Source organism: Ammodytes marinus, assembly GCF_949987685.1.
Source record: "Ammodytes marinus genome assembly, chromosome: 17".
Taxonomy (NCBI): domain Eukaryota; kingdom Metazoa; phylum Chordata; class Actinopteri; order Uranoscopiformes; family Ammodytidae; genus Ammodytes; species Ammodytes marinus.
The window spans coordinates 5201794-5221219 of record NC_137221.1 but is presented as its reverse complement, the minus strand read 5'-3'; the positions used below and the strand labels follow the sequence as shown (position 1 = coordinate 5221219).

Here is a 19426-nt window from a genome sequence, read left to right as displayed (position 1 = left end):
AGCACGTTTGGGATCCAGCACATGGCCAACCAATATTCCACACACACACACACACACACACACACACACACACACACACACACACACACACACACACACACACACACACACACACACACACACACACACACACAATAATACACGATAGCAGTTCATTGCACCCAGTTAAAACTAATGCAGCCTAAAACAACAGTTCTGCACTAACGTCTCCCCTAATGAAAGTTATAACATTCAGTTTTAGTTTAAACTGTTTTATGAAAGAGTTTATTTAAAAGAATTATCATTTTGTAAATTGGAAATAGAAGATGTTTTAGAGTTTTTGACTCTTTGTGCAAAACAAACAATTTGACATTTTGATGAAACAATTATTCTTTCTTTTCTGCGCCATCTTAAGACTGTAAAATGATTTTAAAGTTGCAACCCTAGCATCAGCCAACACACAGGTAGGCCTATATATAAATCAACAAAGCTCAAACTGTGTAGCTTTATTTCTGGAGCTTATAACCAGTGTACACATCACTTTACTGAGCATAAAAAGACACGTGAAATAAGACGCTATCTGAAATACTACTCAAAATAAAATACACCGTCCACTGAAACAAATTAGCAATGCAACATGAGCATGAATTGATCTTTTTGGATTTATTAAATAACATTAATAAGATTAATAAATATTTAATAGAACTGAACTGATTCAGCATGCGTGGGCTCCACTAGCAGGTTGTTCCACATTAGAGAGGCAGTCATGAAGAATGATTGGCCACACACACACACACACACACACACACACACACACACACACACACACACACACACACACACACACACACACACACACACACACACCTTGAGTAAAATCATGTTTCTCCACACTTTGTAATTTCTGCTGAAAAACATTGTTTTATCAGATATCTGAAGTCGCATCGTTTCCTAGGAACTGCTCATCTGTTTATTGTCGTTGCTGATTCCCCGGAAATTTTTCAAACTGCCCTGGCTCTGAACTTTGCATTTGTCACTCGATATTATGAGGCCATCATCTGAAAAAACAAAAGCGTAACTTGTACAAACAGGCATGCACACACACACGCACAAACATGCAAACGCACACACCACCCCCGCACAAACACACACGGCTGTAATAATGTGTGTTTATGGATTAGACGTGAAACTGAAAACAGAACGTGCCCCTATAAACCAGTTAACCAGCCGCATTTGTTGCAAAATACTTTTTTGACATGATTATCTTCACTTAGAACCAAAGAAAATACATTACAAAATGTTCAAATTTAACGCGTAATAAGCATAGATAGTAAATAATAGGCAATAAGTCATTAACACGAAGAAAAAAGGCAATTCAGAAACATTTCTCTTTATAATGTTTCACTAAACAGATTAGCTCTTTGTCTTCAGGAGCGTTTTATCACTTTGGATAAGCACTTAAAGCCTGTAGTCCGAACTGACTGATGTTTTAACATTTACAGACAAATCCAGAGAGAAGCCGTGCTACAGCAGAAGGCTCGGCTCCGACCATCCACCTGTTTGTGGGTGAAACCGGCTAAAACCCTGATAATCTGAGAGACAGGGGCCGTAACAGGTGGTCCCCTAATCAACTTGTGTGTGTGTGTGTGGGTGCGAGCGTGCGTGCGTGTGTGTGTGTGTGTGTATGGGTGCGAGCGTGCGTACGTGCATGCGTGTGTGTGTGTGTGCGTGCGTGAGTGAGTGTGTCTGACATTAGTAAAAGTATCAACGCTCTTTAGCCATACTTATATTAGTTATACAGTATTTCAGTTCAAAAGGTGACTTTAACTAACTAAAGTGGGGCCCATAATGTCATGGCTACGAGCTGGTGAGCAAAGTTATTAATGGGATTTTGTTGATTCAGCTTCACTACTTACACAACGACAGACAGTAAAGCCGGCGCTGTTCTGTTGTCCGGCAGCGTCTAGTGTTTTATGCTCCACAAAGCTCACGGGCACAGACGGCACATCATCATTATTACGGGCTAAACGTTCAAACAAGTGAGGTCAATCAAAACGTGCTCACTTTAAGGGATCTCTGTGTCTCTGTGAGAACATTTGGTTCTTGTGGAAAAAGAACACACACACACACAGACAGACACAGACAGACACAGAGACACACAGACACACACACACACACACACACACACACACACACACACACACACACACACACACACACACACACACACACACACACACACACACACAGACACACACACACACACACACGGTACGTCAAGGCAGCTTTCAATGAGCTTGAGGACCGGCTGGCACATGCAGATTAGATATCACGACCGATTAACTGGGTTATAATGACCCGTGCTTCCAATGTTGATTCACAGTGTGCTGACCTCACTGCAGCCTCCGCTCACAGATTCCTTTAATCACATAACTACACAAATTAGGAAATATCCTGATTTTCAATTATTAACTCGGAAAGGGAAATGGGCCCCTCTGTCAACATCCCACAGGTATACACACATGAGCATTTGCACGGACACCTGAGGCTTCCAGCTTAGTTTAACTGATGTTGACGGGATGTTAAAGCCTCTGGAAATCTGGTCTAAAATAGTCAAAATCATTATACGATATCAAAGTTGCCTATACCGAATACTAAATACTAAATAAGCTTTTAAAAAAATCTGATTGAAAATAAATGTTCATAAATAATGTAAAACTTGCCCCGCCTTATCTAATCCGAATTTCTGTAAATGTTATCAAACCTAAAAGACAATCTCTTTCATTTGGATTGATAAATATGCCTAAGTCTTTTCAGATGCTTATAGTATCATGCAACTAACTCCCCAAATGACATAGTTAGAAGGATTTGGGTTCACAAGGGCTTTAAGAAAAAGTTAAAAACTCTGGTTTATTTCTTACGAGTAAACTTTGCCATATTCCAGTCTGTAGATACAAAGTTATTTAGCAAGCAAAGAACAGTGTGCAGTTTTTGGCACGTGCAAATGGGAACAAGTTGATTTAAGTGACAATGGAAGCTTTTCTTCCTTCTATGGAAAAAAAAAACTGCCAGACAACCAACATGACGGCTCACTTTTCCAAGGAATCCAGCACACACACACACCCACACACACACACACACACACACACACACACACACACACATACACACACCCTTGTACTTCTGTCTTTGTGAGGACACATAACACATTTCCTAACCCCTTACCTTAACCATCACATTTAAATTCCAACGCTCACTAACTATTACCACACACACACACACACACACACACACACACACACACACACACACACACACACACACACACTCTGAACACAATAGCAATGTGTGTGAGTGCCTGCATAACCGTCTCCCCTTGAAAACAATCCAGACATCTGGCAAAATGGGCCTCACCCTGAGATTTTGTGCTCAAGCGAATGCCCCATGAATCTGAAAAGAACAAAATATTTAAAACACGTGTGTGTGTGCGTAGGAGTAGCTGTTTTCTACCGACGTTTACACACCCTTTTTCATTGGAAGTAGACCACGCTGTTTACGTTTCACTCACCACTTCAATCACAATGCATCCACTGATACTGCATTTGAGTTCCTGGACAAAATCATTTAGTTGATTTACAGTAATTTAGGGAAAAAATGCTGAAACACTGAAGCATTTTTTTTTAAATATCACTGTGATATGAGGGGGTTTGGAGGATATCGTTCTGAAATGTTTTGATGCTGATTTCAACATGATACTTTACAGCAGACAGAAACAGTTGATTCTTATTGATAATGATGGTAACAATAAGCCATTATTTCTTCATAAAGTCATAACATTTAACAAAAATAAAATAAATATAAGTGACTGACTATCACAGAGGACGAAACAAATTTGCAACTATTACGAATGGAACCAGTTTAAACACGCACACCCACACACACACACACACACACACACACACACACACACACACACACACACACACACACACACACACACACACACACACACACACACAGATATATAAAGCTAAAGTAGATTCAGAGTCCAGAGTGATGCACTGTAAGGTGGAGGTTAGGAGCTGCTATAATTAGAGGAGCCAAACTGCTGCTGAGTTGTTGAATGTTTAATGTCACAGCTGAAGGCGTTACAGTCGCAAAGAGCAAACCCCAGTCTCGTATACACACACACTCACACACACACACACACACACACACACACACACACACACACACACACACACACACACACACACAGATAAGCACACACACACACACACATACAGACAAGCACACATACACAAGCGCAAACACGTACACACACACACACATACAGACAAGCACACACACACACACACCCACACAGACAAGCACACACACACACACACACACACACACACATACAGACAAGCACACACGCACACACATCCACACAGACAAGCACACACACACACACACACACACACACACACACACACACACACACACACACACACAAAGCAGTAACAGTAGTAAACTGCTCCAGAGGATTCAGGTTTCAGAGAGGAAACATTAGCACAATACACGGACACAGACACACAGTACGTCCGAAAAACCGACCGCGAAATTCCCAGAAATTGTTTGTAACTTGAAGCGCGTGATGACACGTGAGGCCGAACCTCTCCATGATGAGGTAATGGTCAGGAGAGGAGCTGCTCACCCAACATGGAGCGGGACAAAACCAAAAGCACAAAATACTGTTTGACCTCACATCCTGTTTCCTTTAAATACAATCTCTACATTCCAATCAAATACCATAAAAGCCTTCTGCATGTTTTGCTGCAATCGTATAAAGGATTTCACTTCTATAATACATTACACCTGATTATATGATGTACCTTATTTAATAATAGATGAAGTAAATCAATCAATGTACCTATGAAATGCCACTATAATGTTGTGCTATATCAGATTGATGTAGATGAAGACAACTACATCTTAGCAGAGCTGGACCTTTCTGAAAACAATATAATTTGGTTTCCTCTAGTCATTTCAATGTTTTGGGTAGAGTTCTGCAAATGAACTACAATTTTGAGAGAAATAAGGTGTAGGTCAAGATAGCATTCAAGGTTTAGTTTAAATAACTTTTCCTAAACCAGACCTGCTCAAAGAAGCCTCAGCAAACAGCTACTTGCCTGTATTTCAAGTTATTGTTTGATAATATGATACATCTGTGATTAACATTGTATTCATTCAATTCATCCATCGAGCTTTAAGGTACTTTTCTTAAATCATGAAAAACGTCTGCCTTCGTCTGTGCAGCTCATTTCCATCCAAATAAATGGTATTCATTATTATTTGCTGGAAAATGACACAGCTGGAATCTGTTAAATGAACAAATCCACATCCATCCTATAACTTCAGACGTTGTTCTTCTACAATAAGAAAGTGGAATAGCTCATAATACCCTCTCCCAAAAATCACAATTAAGCTCATTTCAACCTTTAAGTTTGTTATTTTTTGGACTGAGCCTTACAGCACTAGTATTTGCATGAAGCTCATATTGTAGTAGCTGCCTCTACATCAGGACCACCAAAGCACTACGACACTGGAACATTTCACCACACCTTTTCCACAGTAAAGTAGGATCGTACAGTTTGCCCTCAAGCACAAATAAATCCCTAGAAATAATAATAGGATATAATATTCCTATAAAGAATTGTTTTTTTTAAATATTCTCTTTATTACAACATCTCTGCTGCTCTGAGCTCCACTCCCTTATTTGTCCAGCTATTCTATATATATAAAAAAATATATATTTTTAAATTTTAAATCATATTATGATGTTTTTGTCTATCTTCACAGGACTATCAGCATGTTCCTCCTTCAGCCCAAACAAACAGTGAGCATGTAGGGAGTGGCGGAGCAGACAGGAATGTATTAAAGGGAGAGAGGAGGAAAGGCTTTTTAACTCTCAGGCATATCCTGGATGACTTGGACAATGACTGCACTGAATCTGAAGACATTTTGATTTTACAGTTAATGATTATTTTCAGACATGCAGCTTGTATTGATTCGTATTCTCCCTCCATGTAGCCTACTGTTACAGTCTCTAGTAGTTTATAGCCTATGTCTACGTTTATCATGTTTTTTATGCGATAATGATAATTTGTCTGGTTTTGGGTCTGAGTGGAGTGGACCCTCCTAATGCAGATAATGTGCCTGTCACATTAAAGCATAACCATATAGGCTATGTACAGGTTAACATGTCACTCCCTGAGGTGGCATCTTTCTCTTTACAGGAGTAGAGCCATTTACATCCATGACATGTCAGACAAACAGTAGGCTACTCACCCTGGTCAGAAGCGGTTTCTTCGACAGTAGCCTAGCTATGTAGTCTGCGGTGGCTCGTAACCTGTTCGTGCGTCCTTGTCTTTTTCTCTACGAGCTCGTGGGTAGGCTATAAAGCAGTCGGTCCGCACGTTACCCTAGCTACCCGCCTCTGTGGCAGGTGACAGCGGCCTCTAGTCTTCCTGCGCTCCGCTGTGACTGGCAGCTCGCTTCGCTCCCCTCGCGCTCTCTGCCGCTGCTCTCTGACGTCACGGAGGAAAGCCCCGACCGATGACGTCACGCCGCCCAACATACGGAAACCGCACCCCGTGATAAAATAAACACAGATCTTTGTGTTGAGCTTAAGAGGTAGCAATACTGTCTTTAATCACGGCGCGTATCAGCAGCTTTTAAAACAGAAATAACAGACAATAGTTTTTTTTTTAATTAGGCAACTAGTCCATATGGTATAGGCCTAAAGCAGGCTATTGATCAGCCAATGACAGGTCTCCTCTGATATCGTTATTTTCACCCTGATGTCTTCAAAGATGAAACTTTAACAAGCTCATTACTTATGTATAGGGGGGACAACATTTGCTATCATTTTGACTATCATTATTTCAGATGATGATGCAGTGTTTCCTGTTTTAGCATAGCAAAACAAATATTTAGGCTATTTTCTACACCAGTAGGCCTTATCTTTGGGTGATGGGATGTCAAAATCTAAGCATATTTGAATTGGGTAAATTTGGACAGAGAAACTTAAGACAGCAGCTTCATTGCACAAAGATTCAGAAACACATAATACAAGTAAAATGGAAAACTAACTTTTCCAGGTTTGAGATAGTAAGTTAGGAAGATGTAGCGTGCACATTTTGGAAGTTGACAAACAAAAGGACCTGCCTTATCATTCAGGACAGCATATGACACACTGTTCTTTGGCTAAAAACTAAAAAAAATCCAACATGTGGTGTATTAAGAACTATTCTAACAGCAAACAATATTCTTTAGTTTCATCTTCATTATTTCACAGTAAAAGCCTTAAATGATGTAGTAAAAAAATAAACAATAATAATAATAATGGATTGGATTTATATAGCGCTTTTCAAGGCACTCAAAGACGCTTGAGTGCCTTGACAAGGGTCACATATTAATTTACAACACAAACACAATGTGCACAGAGTATCATGATTGTAGGAAAGCATGAGATTTATTCGAAAGGGGAAAAATGAGGAATGTGACAATCAGTTGTTGTTGTTTCTCGCTCCGGTCAGAATCTCCTGGAAGTAGAAAAGTTCTGACAACAAAAAGCTTCACAGCTAAAATAACCTTAAATAATAAAGTTATCTGCCTCCCTTCCCCTTCCCTCTCCAGCCTCCACACGGCCACCCAGACTGAGATCTTTATCTCCAATCCTGGCCCTCGATGGGAACGGAGCAATTCAGGATTCAACCAGCTGCAAGACAAAGGGGAGAGAGGGGAAGACAAGGTTTGGGTCAGAAATTAATCAAGGCACGGCTGATACTGAACACTTTCTCTGTCATTTAAATGCTGGAACTGTCAAGAGAATTGGCCCCAGTCCATCACTGAATGCAATCAGGAGTTAACTTCCTCTATGTTCACTTTAAAGTCACGTTGGATTAAAGGTGAAGTCGATTTTGGAAAAAACGATTGTCAAAATCAAACATTTCTTGGAGTAGATATTCACACATTTTTCCACAAAAAGTGAATTTGAAAAAGCGTTCTCCAGAATCGATGACTCCACCTTTAAAAAGGGGACGAAACAATCTGCAAAGGTTTTTCTGTCACATAAAGTGATGAACTTTAAAAAGGAGATTTCATTGAGCAAAGGAGAGGATATTGATGGGAAAATAGCCGAATAGAATAGTATATATACATGTTTTTTAAGAATAGAATAAGTAAAAGACTGAAATATGCCTACTGGGATTCCAGAACATCTGCTATTGTTATTCCATCCCAACTATACCCGGGAGAATGGACACATTGGTATTCAAGGGAAGGTGCCGGTGACAGAGTCTGCATTTTAGATGTTCCCACCCAACGCACGCACGCACGCACGCACGCACACACACACACACACACACACACACACACACACACACACACAGTGGCTAGTGGCTACAGAGGAGGGCTAATAGGTCAAGTTCACTGCAGTGTTCAGAGGCAGAGTTTGTCTCTGTTCAATATGTCATTCATTAAAAAGGAGGAAAAATCTTTATCTTTATTTTGTTAAGACAGCTCCCACACAAGGCGCCACTGTCAAGAATATTCCTTTGGCACAACAGAGTAAAGCAGGAACTCTACGTACAATCTGAAGTCACGAGTCACGAGGCAACCAATAGAGCAGCAGAAACAAAAGCCTGAAGTCAAAACATTTCCGAGAAGGACATTTTCTGAAGGTTTGAGTGACCAAGGTCCTTCAGCTTGTCTCTATGATCCAGTTCACCTCAGAGGAAATGTTCATAGTCTCATTAATAATTAATAATAATTAAATTCATATTAGTGTGGGAGTATGTCTATGTAACTAGCCTTTGAACACTGGACATGGATGTGAAAAATACATTCACAAAACTAAAATACAAAAGTCATACAGGGAACTTAATTAAAAAAAAAGTGCTTGAACAAGTGCTCTACATTCCAATCATAGAATGAAGTCATTTTTCGTAACAAGGCATTTTCCAAATCTTGATATGACAAGCAAATAAAATGACCATGATGCACTCTGTCTATTTTTGGCCACTTGGGGTCAGTGCAGGTCTCCAGGAAACAGTGCATATTGATTTAGCAATTAGCCATATCAATCAAATGCTGAATTAACGTTTCTCGAGGACAAAGTCTTTCAAAACGTCCAAAAGGTCATTGGTCCCAGAGGCTTGAGAGTGGGAGGAGGGAGGTGCAGTAGATGAAGAGACATAACAGGACGCTACAGTGAACGCTGAAGCAAAGGCATGTCCAGCACTGGACACAGTAACAGACACTTTCCCTGCGTTCCAAATCACATACTCTGTCTTTTTACTACACTAAATACTTAAGTACAGAAGACTTTTAGGGCCACAGGAGAGAAAAAAAAACAGATAACGAAGTTGTCTTCAATGATGTTGAGAAATAAAGAATAAAGATATATACTGCAAAATGCTATTGGAATTAGTGGGGCATGTATGTATTTTCAGCATACTACAATTGGCATGCATGTATTGGGACATCCTACATCTTTTTCTGGCATACTAAATAGTAGGGAAGTATGGAGATTGGAACAAAGGGTACATTTAAACGCTGCGATTCATCACTTCAGTTTTGAGCTGCAGGTCTGAGAATAAAGCATTAGCAGCACTGAAACTGATTTTCTAACGAATGTCTTATTCATATTTACCAGGGATCTGACACTGTGCTATATCATGTTGCCATGGGCTACAATTTAAGCCCAGTTTGAGTATTTTCATTTTTTACTTTCAAAATGAGCATTAAAAGCAATCCAAATAAGCTATTAGCAGTTCTTGTTTGCAATGTATGTCAAAACATTATCTGGTGCATTTCTCCCTTTAACAAACAATAGAGGAGAAAATATAGCCAACAGGAGAACAGGAGATCTAGTCTACGTGCAAGCGAGTCAGAGCTTAAGGAAGAGACATGGGAAAAGTCATCGATTAAACAAGAGCAAACCTGTCCAGCAAACAATATGCAACGTCAATATTCTTAATCACCTTATGACGAAAAGCATCTGTAGCAACATGCACGGCTTTCTGCTCGGCTCAATGTCAAAGACTTAGATGTCATTTCTTTACAGGTGAAGCAGCAGCAGCGTAGTGCTAAGCGCAGATCTGTTTTGCTGATGATTACATCTACATTAGCTTGTTCTAATAGTTATAGCAGAGTAACTAAAGCAACTTTGAACAATCCTTTCTGTTTCTACAACAGGGATCACGCTTTGTATTCTTGAGTCTCCATCTTCCAAAGTTACATGTTGTTGCCACTGGGATTCAACTCTTGCATAATCTCTCCACCACCCTTCAAGTCAAGGAAGAAGAAGCCCAAACCCAAACAGGGAAAGATGAGGAAAGGTTTCTTTGATTAAATGAAGTGCACTTGGTCTTTACAGGCGGAGGCTCTGGCGGGGGTTTGCGTGGCAGCAGAGAAGGCAGCTACGATGGAGGCGAACACCACGTTTGGGTTCTTGGCGGCGTCTACGGCGGTGTGCAGGCCGCGGGCGCCGTAGTACTGCACCAGAGGGACCGTCTGGCGGTGGTACGCGTTCAGACGGGACGTCAGCGTCGTCTCGTTGTCGTCACTGCGCCGGATGAGCGGTTCACCGGTCAACTGAAAGCAAACGAGAGAGAGAGAGAGAGAGAGAGAGAGAGAGAGAGAGAGAGAGAGAGAGAGAGAGAGAGAGAGAGAGAGAGAGAGAGGAAAATACATGAGGAGACAGAGGGGGGCAAAGGCATTGATAATAACCACGGTATAGAAAAATAGTGTTGTTTTCACCGATGGTCTCGCTTTCTGATACAAGTCGTTTGAGAGGAAAAATTTGACTTTCGTAAACATTTAAAAGTTCCATGTAGGAGGTTGAAGAAGCTTTACACAATACTATAAAAAAATGATTTAATCAATCTTCCTCCTGCGTCAAAGGCAAATTTGTCTCCACGAGCAGAAATCTTTAGAAAAACTCAAACATTGTCTGTCTCTGCGTCTGAGTATCTAGATTTAACAAGATGAATCAAAGGAAGTCGCGTCAAAGCACTTAACACCGTGAAGTTGGTCGATTGTCATGTTCAGGTAGGTGGCAGTTTAAGTGTTTTTACTACTTACGTCATCCGTCATGGGCTGTTTGGGGGGGTTGAACTCCTCATGGTACGAGCGGCCACTCGGCTGATGAATGAGCCTGTGGAAAGGCAGGGGAGACGGAGAGGAGAACAGAGCAAGGACAGAGAAGAAAAAAAGAGTGTTAAGAGACAGCCACGGTGACTCACTAACTACTCCACTGTCCTTTTAACGTCCCCCACACCGCCTTTGTTCTACTTGGACATGAAAAGGCAGAAACGTGGCTCTTTGCAAACCACCCCGTCTATTCAGAGCAGTGTACAGATGATGCATGGTGGTTATTGTGAAGTAAAAGGACAAATTCTCTGCTGAAATACTAAACTCCAGTCAAAAGATTTCACAACACACATTTTCTAAAAGCGCAAACACGTGTTCATTTGAAATGCCACTGAAAAACATGTCTGCCTATTAACTGTGCTCAGAGAACAGCAGCATGTCATAATAAACCGTAATAGAACGGTTACGTAAATAATCATTTGTTGCTCAAGATGAGACATTCAAGTCATTATAAAAGGTTTGTACATTTTTCTCTCAACCTGTCGAGATTACAATCAGTGAATTGGTGACAGGTCAGTGAAATGTTTGTATCATGTTCACTACAAATCTATGGAGTCACTGTACCTTACATTGAGTTATGAAATAAATATGCTTATTGCTTCACAGATAGGACATGTCTTTTTAGGGTGAAAAACAATCAAACATTTGTAATAAATAAACTTTTCTGTGGGAGATACAATGTTCAAGTCAGCGCCCCCTTGTGGTAATTCAAAATATATCAGGTAGAGACTTAATATACTGTACATTAGCGAGAGAGATTGCTTTTTCATGTCACTCATATGAAAAAATTGGCGATTTTCCCGCTAAAAATGTAATCTGTTTTCCATGGCTTTTGCAGGTTACCCACATTAAAGTTCTACGGGGCGTGATAAAGGACAAAAACAGGTTGTAGGCAGAAGTAATTGTGTTTGTAAACCTGCACAATAGCAATGTGAAGAAGGAGAGTTTGTATTTTACTTTAATACAATGCAATGAATAATACGTGTACTGCCAGCTAAGGTTCTATGGCCACACAGCCCTTTCATAAAGATATTTTTTGGCATTTTCAAGCTTTATTTGATACGGAGTTGAAATGGGGAGACAGAGAGAGAGGGGGGATGACCTGCAGTAAAGGTCCACGGGTCGGATTTGAACCCGCGACCACTGCAACGAAGGCCCGAGCCAATATGGTGCACGCTCTATCCACTACACCACCGGAGCGCCCCCAACATACAGCCCTTTCATATCCAAACTGTGGAGGTCGAACATTAATCAGATTTTTCTCCTCCAAAAACTGCGTCAGAAACATTTTCACGGGATTTTTTTAAAAGTTTTCTTTTCCCACACATGTATTTTCTGAATAACTTCACCGCGGTAACCTCCATTAATCTCAAACCCAAACCTCTCCACATGCACTGCTGTGATACTAGAGCCACAGTAGGAACATAGAGGACGCTGGAGAGAGAGCACTAAACATAAATCCACTCCAGGAAATAGAAAAGTGTTTGCGGCGACACCATTTATCTTCGATCCTTCAAAAAGGTCAGCGCTGTCATAAAGGTCTGCCATTGGTCAACGTCAGTGGTGGAAGAAACACCGTGGTCTGAATAAACTCCATTATGAGTTAAAGTCACGTTCCAACACTGGTCAACATCATGAATTTTAGTGTCAACTGTTGAACTATATCTGAAAAAAACATGAGGAAAATCCTTAGAGATTGTTAACTGATCTTGTCCTGAAATATAGCCCTTATAAACCTTGGTGGGACTTTCATTTTTACCTTCTCAACAGCGCAGTGTCCTTATCTATAAGATAACACCAAACACACTTCACCTCCAATGACTTTGTTGGTTTATGGCGTCTAAGCATGAGGTCACCTTGCAATAAAGGCCCCTGCACCGCTTTTACTTTTCTTATGTTCACAAGTCACGTCTAATATCATGACAATAACTCACAACTATAAAGTCATTGGCTGTTCCCTGTAAAGTAGATTATCAGACACTGAGCAGCTTAGATATTCAGAACATTTATTAATCAGTGACGGACACGTTGACTTCTTTAAAGCTGTACTGTAAAAAAAGTTGTTTTAATAATTCTTTTAAAGTGTATTCTTTCTGTCCTGTTGAAAACATTCAGGAGGAGTGGACTCTTGTAATGCAGAGGGACCGATCAGATTTACTGTGACACAGATATAAATGTCCAAATGGGAGCTGCATTAGCTTAACTTGGGTGTTCACTGTGCAGCAAAAATAAATAAAAAATAAATAAAGGTTTTTTTATGTAATTTTTTTTCACTCTAGGTAAAGACTCTCCACAAAGCAAAGTTACATAGATACAGCTTTGAGGATTCAACCGGAGATATTTACTGATTTTGACAACAAGCGTTCTCCAGAATCACAAACTGCCCCTTTAAGAATTCAACCTGCAACCTTCCAGACTTTTCAAACCCCCTTCAGACCGTGTTCTTTGTTAACGGCAGGCCTTCACGCTCCACTTCCCTCCAACATTATATCTCACCGTCTGGCCTGTTCCGTTTCACTCTGTTCCTTCCACATGAATCCATCTACCTGCCCGGCTGGATTTAACTCGCTGACAGAATGAGGAGCTTCTCAGTCAAGAGGAAAAGAGAGCGAACCGAACGTCCTGGAAAAGCTTTATACCTCTGGGACATAAAGCAGATGGAATCCCTGCTCTGGTTCCTGAATAATTAATAGAGTCTGGTCTCTTACCTGCCACAGATCCTGCGGACCAGCAGAGAATCGTCAACAGCAAACTCGATGACAGAGTCCAGCTTCTCCTGTCTCTTGTCCAACAAATCGTCGAGCTGAAAGAGAATTGAACGTAAGACATGACCGATATGTATTGACCAGAGCAAAAAAATATCCCTGACTTCTCTTTAACATGATGAAAACTCCATCTGAATGTCTCAAATGTTAAATAATATTTAATGTTTTGTTGTTGCTGAGTGAAAAATGAATGATATCTATTGATCAGCAAAAAAAAATAAAAAATGTACTTACAATAAATGTTGCCAGGTGATTACAATTATTACAACTATAATAACTTTTTCAGAAATGTTTGATTAAAAAAGCAAACCCGGCAATATCTAAAAAAAATAATAATAAAATAAAAAATCTCTTTAGATCATGTAATTCCACTCTGCACAGTGGAAGCGTCAGGCGAGAGCGTTAGATCCAGTCCTCACCATCTCGGCCTGTTTGACTGTGCGAGGGAATCCGTCCAGCAGGAAACCCTTCTTACACGGCGTCGTGTCCAGGTTCTTCTCTATCAGCTCCACAACCATCTCATCACTGACCTGACAGACAGAATAAACAATATTGATATAATTTATCACAGTCTAATCTGCCCCATCCCGCCTAGTAACAGCTGAGTCACATGAACACACGACATGCCTCGGATACATGTGATACTGGTTAATGTCCTTCATGACAATAATAAAAATAGTTATTATACTTTTTAAAAAAGACAGTTGTAGGTGGAGTCAGCGATTCTGGAGAAAGCTTGTTGTCAATATCACTTTGAATTAAAATCAGTGGATATCTCCTCAAGATCCTCTAACTGTCCGTAATGTGTGTTTTTGCTGAAAAAAAATATATCTTGTGTTAATACACAGCCTAGGCTCTGTAGAAGGGCATGTTGCTAGATACAGTGGCCACCCTTTGTTTACATTCCTATTTACAAAGCCTATGCTGTGTATTAACACTGGATTTGTTTTCCAGTACACACACACACACACAATACAGAGATCTAAACTGATTTTGAGAAAAAGTGATTTCGACAACAAGTGTTCTCTTAGATTGCTGACTCCACCTTTAATATGTTATTTTGCCCCTTTTAGCAGAGAGATTACTTTAAGCAGATTACTTTTAGACTTTGGCTCAGCTCCAATAAGAAGGAGTGGAAAGTCGTCAGGGAAAATCTGGGTTGTCGTCTAACAGTTAAAAATCAGCGGGGGGCGAAGAAAACATCATGAAGGGCTGCTGTGTTGTCAACAAGCTCAGAGTGAGGCCAAGGGGAGCAGGGAAAGAAAAATATACCACACACACACACACACACAACACACACACAAAACACACACACACACACAGGAAAGAGGATCATGAGAAGCAGATGAGGAGCAAGTTACCAGTTTTCCAGCGTCCATGGTGGACTTGAGTCTCTTCCCGAGCTCGGAGCCTGAAGCGACCATGGCCCTCAGCATGTCCCCAGTGGCCAGGTGGCAGACGCAGTACTGCTCCGCTAGCCGAGGGGCCTGAAGGGACAACCACACGGCATTTATTTAATCAGGGAATTGGACATTTTTACCTATATACAGTATCTCACAAAAGTGAGTACACCCCTCACATTTCTTCAAATATTTCATTATATATTTTCATGGGACAACACTGAAGAAATGACACTTTGATATAATATAATGTAAAGTAGTCAGTGTGTAATCAGTGTACAGCTTATATAACAGTGTAAATTTACTGTACCCTCAAAATAACTCGACACACAGCCATTAATGTCTAAAGTGCTGGCAACAAAAGTGAGTACACCCCTAAGCGAAAATGTCCAAATTGGGCCCAAAGTGTCAAAAGAAGTGAACTCACTTTTGTTGCCAGCAGTTTAGCCATTAATGGCTGTGTGTCGAGTTATTTTGAGGGGACAGTAAATTTACACTGTTATACAAGCTACACTGACTACTTTACATTGTATCAAAGTGTCATTTATTCAGTGTTATCCCAAGGAAAGATATAATGAAATATTTGAAGAAATGTGAGGGGTGTACTCACTTTTGTGAGATACTGTATATAATTTTTTTTATATACTTTTCCATGAAAATGTTCCCAATTTCGTTAGCCTTATTTAAGCCTGTTTCACAATCATATGGCTCAATAATGAAACTTTGTCTGCATTTCTCTTGAGCCATGTGCTATATTTCTCATGTACAAGCCATCAATTATTAAACACATTCTGTACTTCCCAGGCATTCTTGTCATGTGGATAAGCAAACAAGCAAGATTTTAAACAATAGAAACTCAACAAGGAACTGTTTGGAATTTTCATGAAAATGCTTTAAAACACTAGCGAAAATTTGTTTGAATTCAAAACTTTTTCCAAAAAATGTCTGTTCTTTCCAACTCATGTGCAGGTCTTGTTCTATCCATTACCTGCATAGTTCTCTGGTAAAATGAGTTTCCAGCGGCAGAAATTATAGATATAATAGGTTGCAGATAAATACCTAAACTTTAAAGTCTTCCCCCTTCATAAGGCAAGGCAAGGCAAGGCAAGTTTATTTATATAGCACAATTCAGACACAAGGCCACTCAAAGTGCTTTACAGGGGCAAGATTAGAATACATAAAACACATTATAAAACATTTAAAAGCGAATAAAAGAAGCAAATAACAAAAAAATGAAAACTCGATTTAAAAACATTTAAAAGCAAATAAAAGAAGCAAATAAAATGAAAATTGCAGGTTAAAATGGAAACAAAAAAGTCTTCAGACTCGATTTAAAAGAACTGAGAGTTGCAGCAGACCTCAAGTTCTCTGGGAGTTTGTTCCAGATTGTTGGTGCATAATAACTAAAAGCTGCTTCTCCTTGTTTAGTCCTAACTCTAGGGACTGTAAGTAGACCTGTCCCAGACGACCTAAGGGCTCTGGACGGTTCATAACTTATCAGCATATAAGTAATGTATTTTGGCCCTAAACCATTTAGTGCTTTATAAACCAACATCAGTATTTTGAAATCGATTCTTTGAGTGACTGGAAGCCAGTGTAAAGACCTCAGAACTGGGGTAATGTGATCTACTTTTTTGGTCCTAGTGAGGACTCGAGCAGCAGCGTTCTGAATTAGCTGAAGCTGTCTGATAGATTTTTTTGGAAAGCATTTACAGTCACCGTACGTAGACAGAACTAAACTAGATAGGGAAAATGTATCTTACAAACAAACACACACACACCACAGTTAACTTAATTGATGTTTTTAGTGTCATATCAGGGAGATGAAGATGAAGAAAAGGAGTTGTCTGACATAGGGGTACAGAATAGGTTTGTGCATTATAAGCTGTACTCTAATATATATATATCAAATGGTGTCACCTGCCATACAGAATCCATCAGCACATGGAATTGCATTTGCAACACAACTAAGGGCCAGTTTCACAGACATGGATTAAGCCTAGTCCGGGACTAAATGGTAATTTGAATGGAGATTGTCCATTGAAAGTACAATTTAGTCCAGAACTATGCTTAATCAATGTTAGCGAAACCGGCCCTAAGTCTACAACAACAACTCATGATTATTCCATTATCGCTGCATCTAACATTGTTTTTCACAATTCATTAAAATAATTGTGTTTTCTCCAACCACACACTGGGACATTCAGTTTACTATCATCATACAAGACATTCTCACATTTTAACCTGTATGTGCAGATGATTTTTAATGAACTGTTGGGGATCTTTTCTGATTTTGTTGTTGATTCATTGAGTAATTATTTCTAAATATAGGAATGCACAAGTTAACCTTCAGGGCATTTCATAAGAGCACAGATTGCCACAGCAGCCCTGTGTTTTACTGACAAGAGGAGACTTGAACCAGATTCCAACATGAAACAATAGACCAAGAGATTTAACACGAACACAACGTGGAGATATCACACAACAGACTGAAAACGTCATTGTGGCGGTGACAATAATCCAGGTGTTTCTCTCCTCATAGTCACCGAGCAATTTTGTTGTGAAACTCGATTCTCTTTCACAGGCAGAAAACATAAATTTACCTTCAAGAAGGATTCCTAAAAATGCTTCTAAACTGCACTTATCTCCACTAAAATCTTCCTACTCAAAGTTTTTGATATTTTGTAGGTTTCTGGATTGATTATTAGTCCAACAAAAAATGTACTATCCATGTAAGTAAACAATATATTAGTATGTTAAAGCTGGTGAACATATGAGTGTGCTTCCCCTTTGTGGTACATTCCCTTTTTGTCCATTATTAGAAGACTAGCTGCCCGACCTGAAGCACTGGTTTGACAAGAATTAACTGAAGAACTTTCGCCTCTTGTATTTGAGTGTGTTAAGTATGTTTAAGAATTATATTTATTTATATTGCTTTAAAACTGCAGGATACTCCCTCTGTGTCAATTAACAGTTATGTGCATCAAGTAAGCTGTGCCATAAAGGTATCAACAAACCATTCAGTTGATAAAATTTTCAAAAATAGTGAATATGCACATTTTATTGTTGTATATTTCTCATTCTTGTCAGTGTTGATAGGCTCTGAACTGCATGTACATGCTAGCGTTACATGTATAGTGCATTTCGTATCTGTAAATAGATTAAGTATGTTGATGTAATGTAATGAATTCCAATGCTGTGCACTGTTATTATGTAATGTATTATTTATAGTGTGTCAGGAAGACTTGCTGATTGCCATGGCATCAGATAATGGGGATCCCTTTGAAATATAGAAATAAACCCATTTCTTAATGTCTCAATAGTTCAATAAAAGTAAATACGTCACCAGGAAACAAATGCTTCATGCAAACACATTTCCTAATGACTCAGATAGTAAACAAGTTAATATAGCAGCTAACTCGATCTTAAAATTAGAAAAATAACCTTGAACTTTTGTTTTTTCCTGAGTTCAAACCAGGTAATGTCATGTAGCTTAGCATTAGCATTAGCTGGAACTAATACCTTCCCGACCATGCGGCTAACTGCTAGCAGCTAGCCGGGTTAGTAGCTCTCACCTGAGTCCCTTTCCCTGCCCCGGGAGGCCCGAGTAGGATGGCCCGGATCCCCTCCTGGACGTCGGCTATAGCCTCCTTCAGTTGCGTGCTGGGGGCCATGTCTAGACAGCGGAAAACTTTAGTTAAAGTATGTCCGTGTGTTGCGTCCTGGTGACACTTCAGTCAAAGTTAGCCAGGAGGAGAAAGAGACACGCCTCCGCCTTCACTCTAGACACAGAGCGCTTAAACCCCGCCCACCACGAGAAAAGACGGCGTCTGATTGGCTGCCACACAGGTCCGTCAGGAATTGAGCGTGTCGATTGGATGAAAAAGTCGTCTGACGTTTTATTGTGCAACACCCGAAAAGGGCTTCAAAGAGTGAAGAAATGTACATTCATTTTTATTATATATTAGTGACTTTAGTATCCATCATAGTCTTTATGTTAAGATGTTTTGAAAATTTTATTTACCCTTATTTATTTCTAAATTAATCATTATCATAATCAGTATTTATTTACTTACTATT

At 39.8% G+C, this 19426-nt stretch overlaps 2 protein-coding genes across 3 annotated transcripts in view; both read right to left on the bottom strand.

The window, feature by feature from the left end:
- The window catches only part of rnf19b (ring finger protein 19B), a 29475-nt gene extending 23032 nt beyond the window's left edge, over nucleotides 1-6443 (bottom strand). The window contains exon 1 of the mRNA XM_080045305.1: nucleotides 6313-6443. The gene's annotated coding sequence lies outside the window, so the exon portion shown is untranslated. The remainder of the gene's footprint in view (nucleotides 1-6312) is intronic.
- A 1030-nt stretch (nucleotides 6444-7473) lies between these two features.
- Nucleotides 7474-19092, bottom strand: ak2 (adenylate kinase 2). 2 transcript variants are annotated; one of them, XM_080045189.1, is made up of 7 exons: nucleotides 18922-19092; nucleotides 15308-15433; nucleotides 14366-14476; nucleotides 13890-13984; nucleotides 11113-11185; nucleotides 10404-10623; nucleotides 7474-7744 (listed from the first exon to the last, which is right to left on the bottom strand). In XM_080045189.1, exons 1-7 carry the CDS (start codon nucleotides 19018-19020, stop codon nucleotides 7737-7739), a joined length of 732 nt encoding a protein of 243 aa, XP_079901315.1. In that variant the 5' UTR covers nucleotides 19021-19092; the 3' UTR covers nucleotides 7474-7736. The 2 variants fall into 2 exon arrangements, with proteins under 2 accessions (XP_079901315.1, XP_079901314.1); XM_080045188.1 differs by lacking the exon at nucleotides 7474-7744 and having other exon boundaries at nucleotides 10363-10623.
- Between the last annotated feature and the right edge of the window lie 334 nt (nucleotides 19093-19426).

Bases quoted from the DNA above. Each gene is read 5' to 3' on its own strand.
- ak2 (XM_080045188.1), bottom strand. From the start codon at position 19,020: ATGGCCCCCAGCACGCAACTGAAGGAGGCTATAGCCGACGTCCAGGAG. The intron at 11,186-13,889 runs GTAAGAGACCAG...GCCTTTCCACAG, and splicing joins GTCCGCAGGATCTGTGGCAG to GCTCATTCATCAGCCGAGTG. The intron at 10,624-11,112 runs GTAAGTAGTAAA...GTTTGCTTTCAG, and splicing joins AACAGCCCATGACGGATGAC to TTGACCGGTGAACCGCTCAT.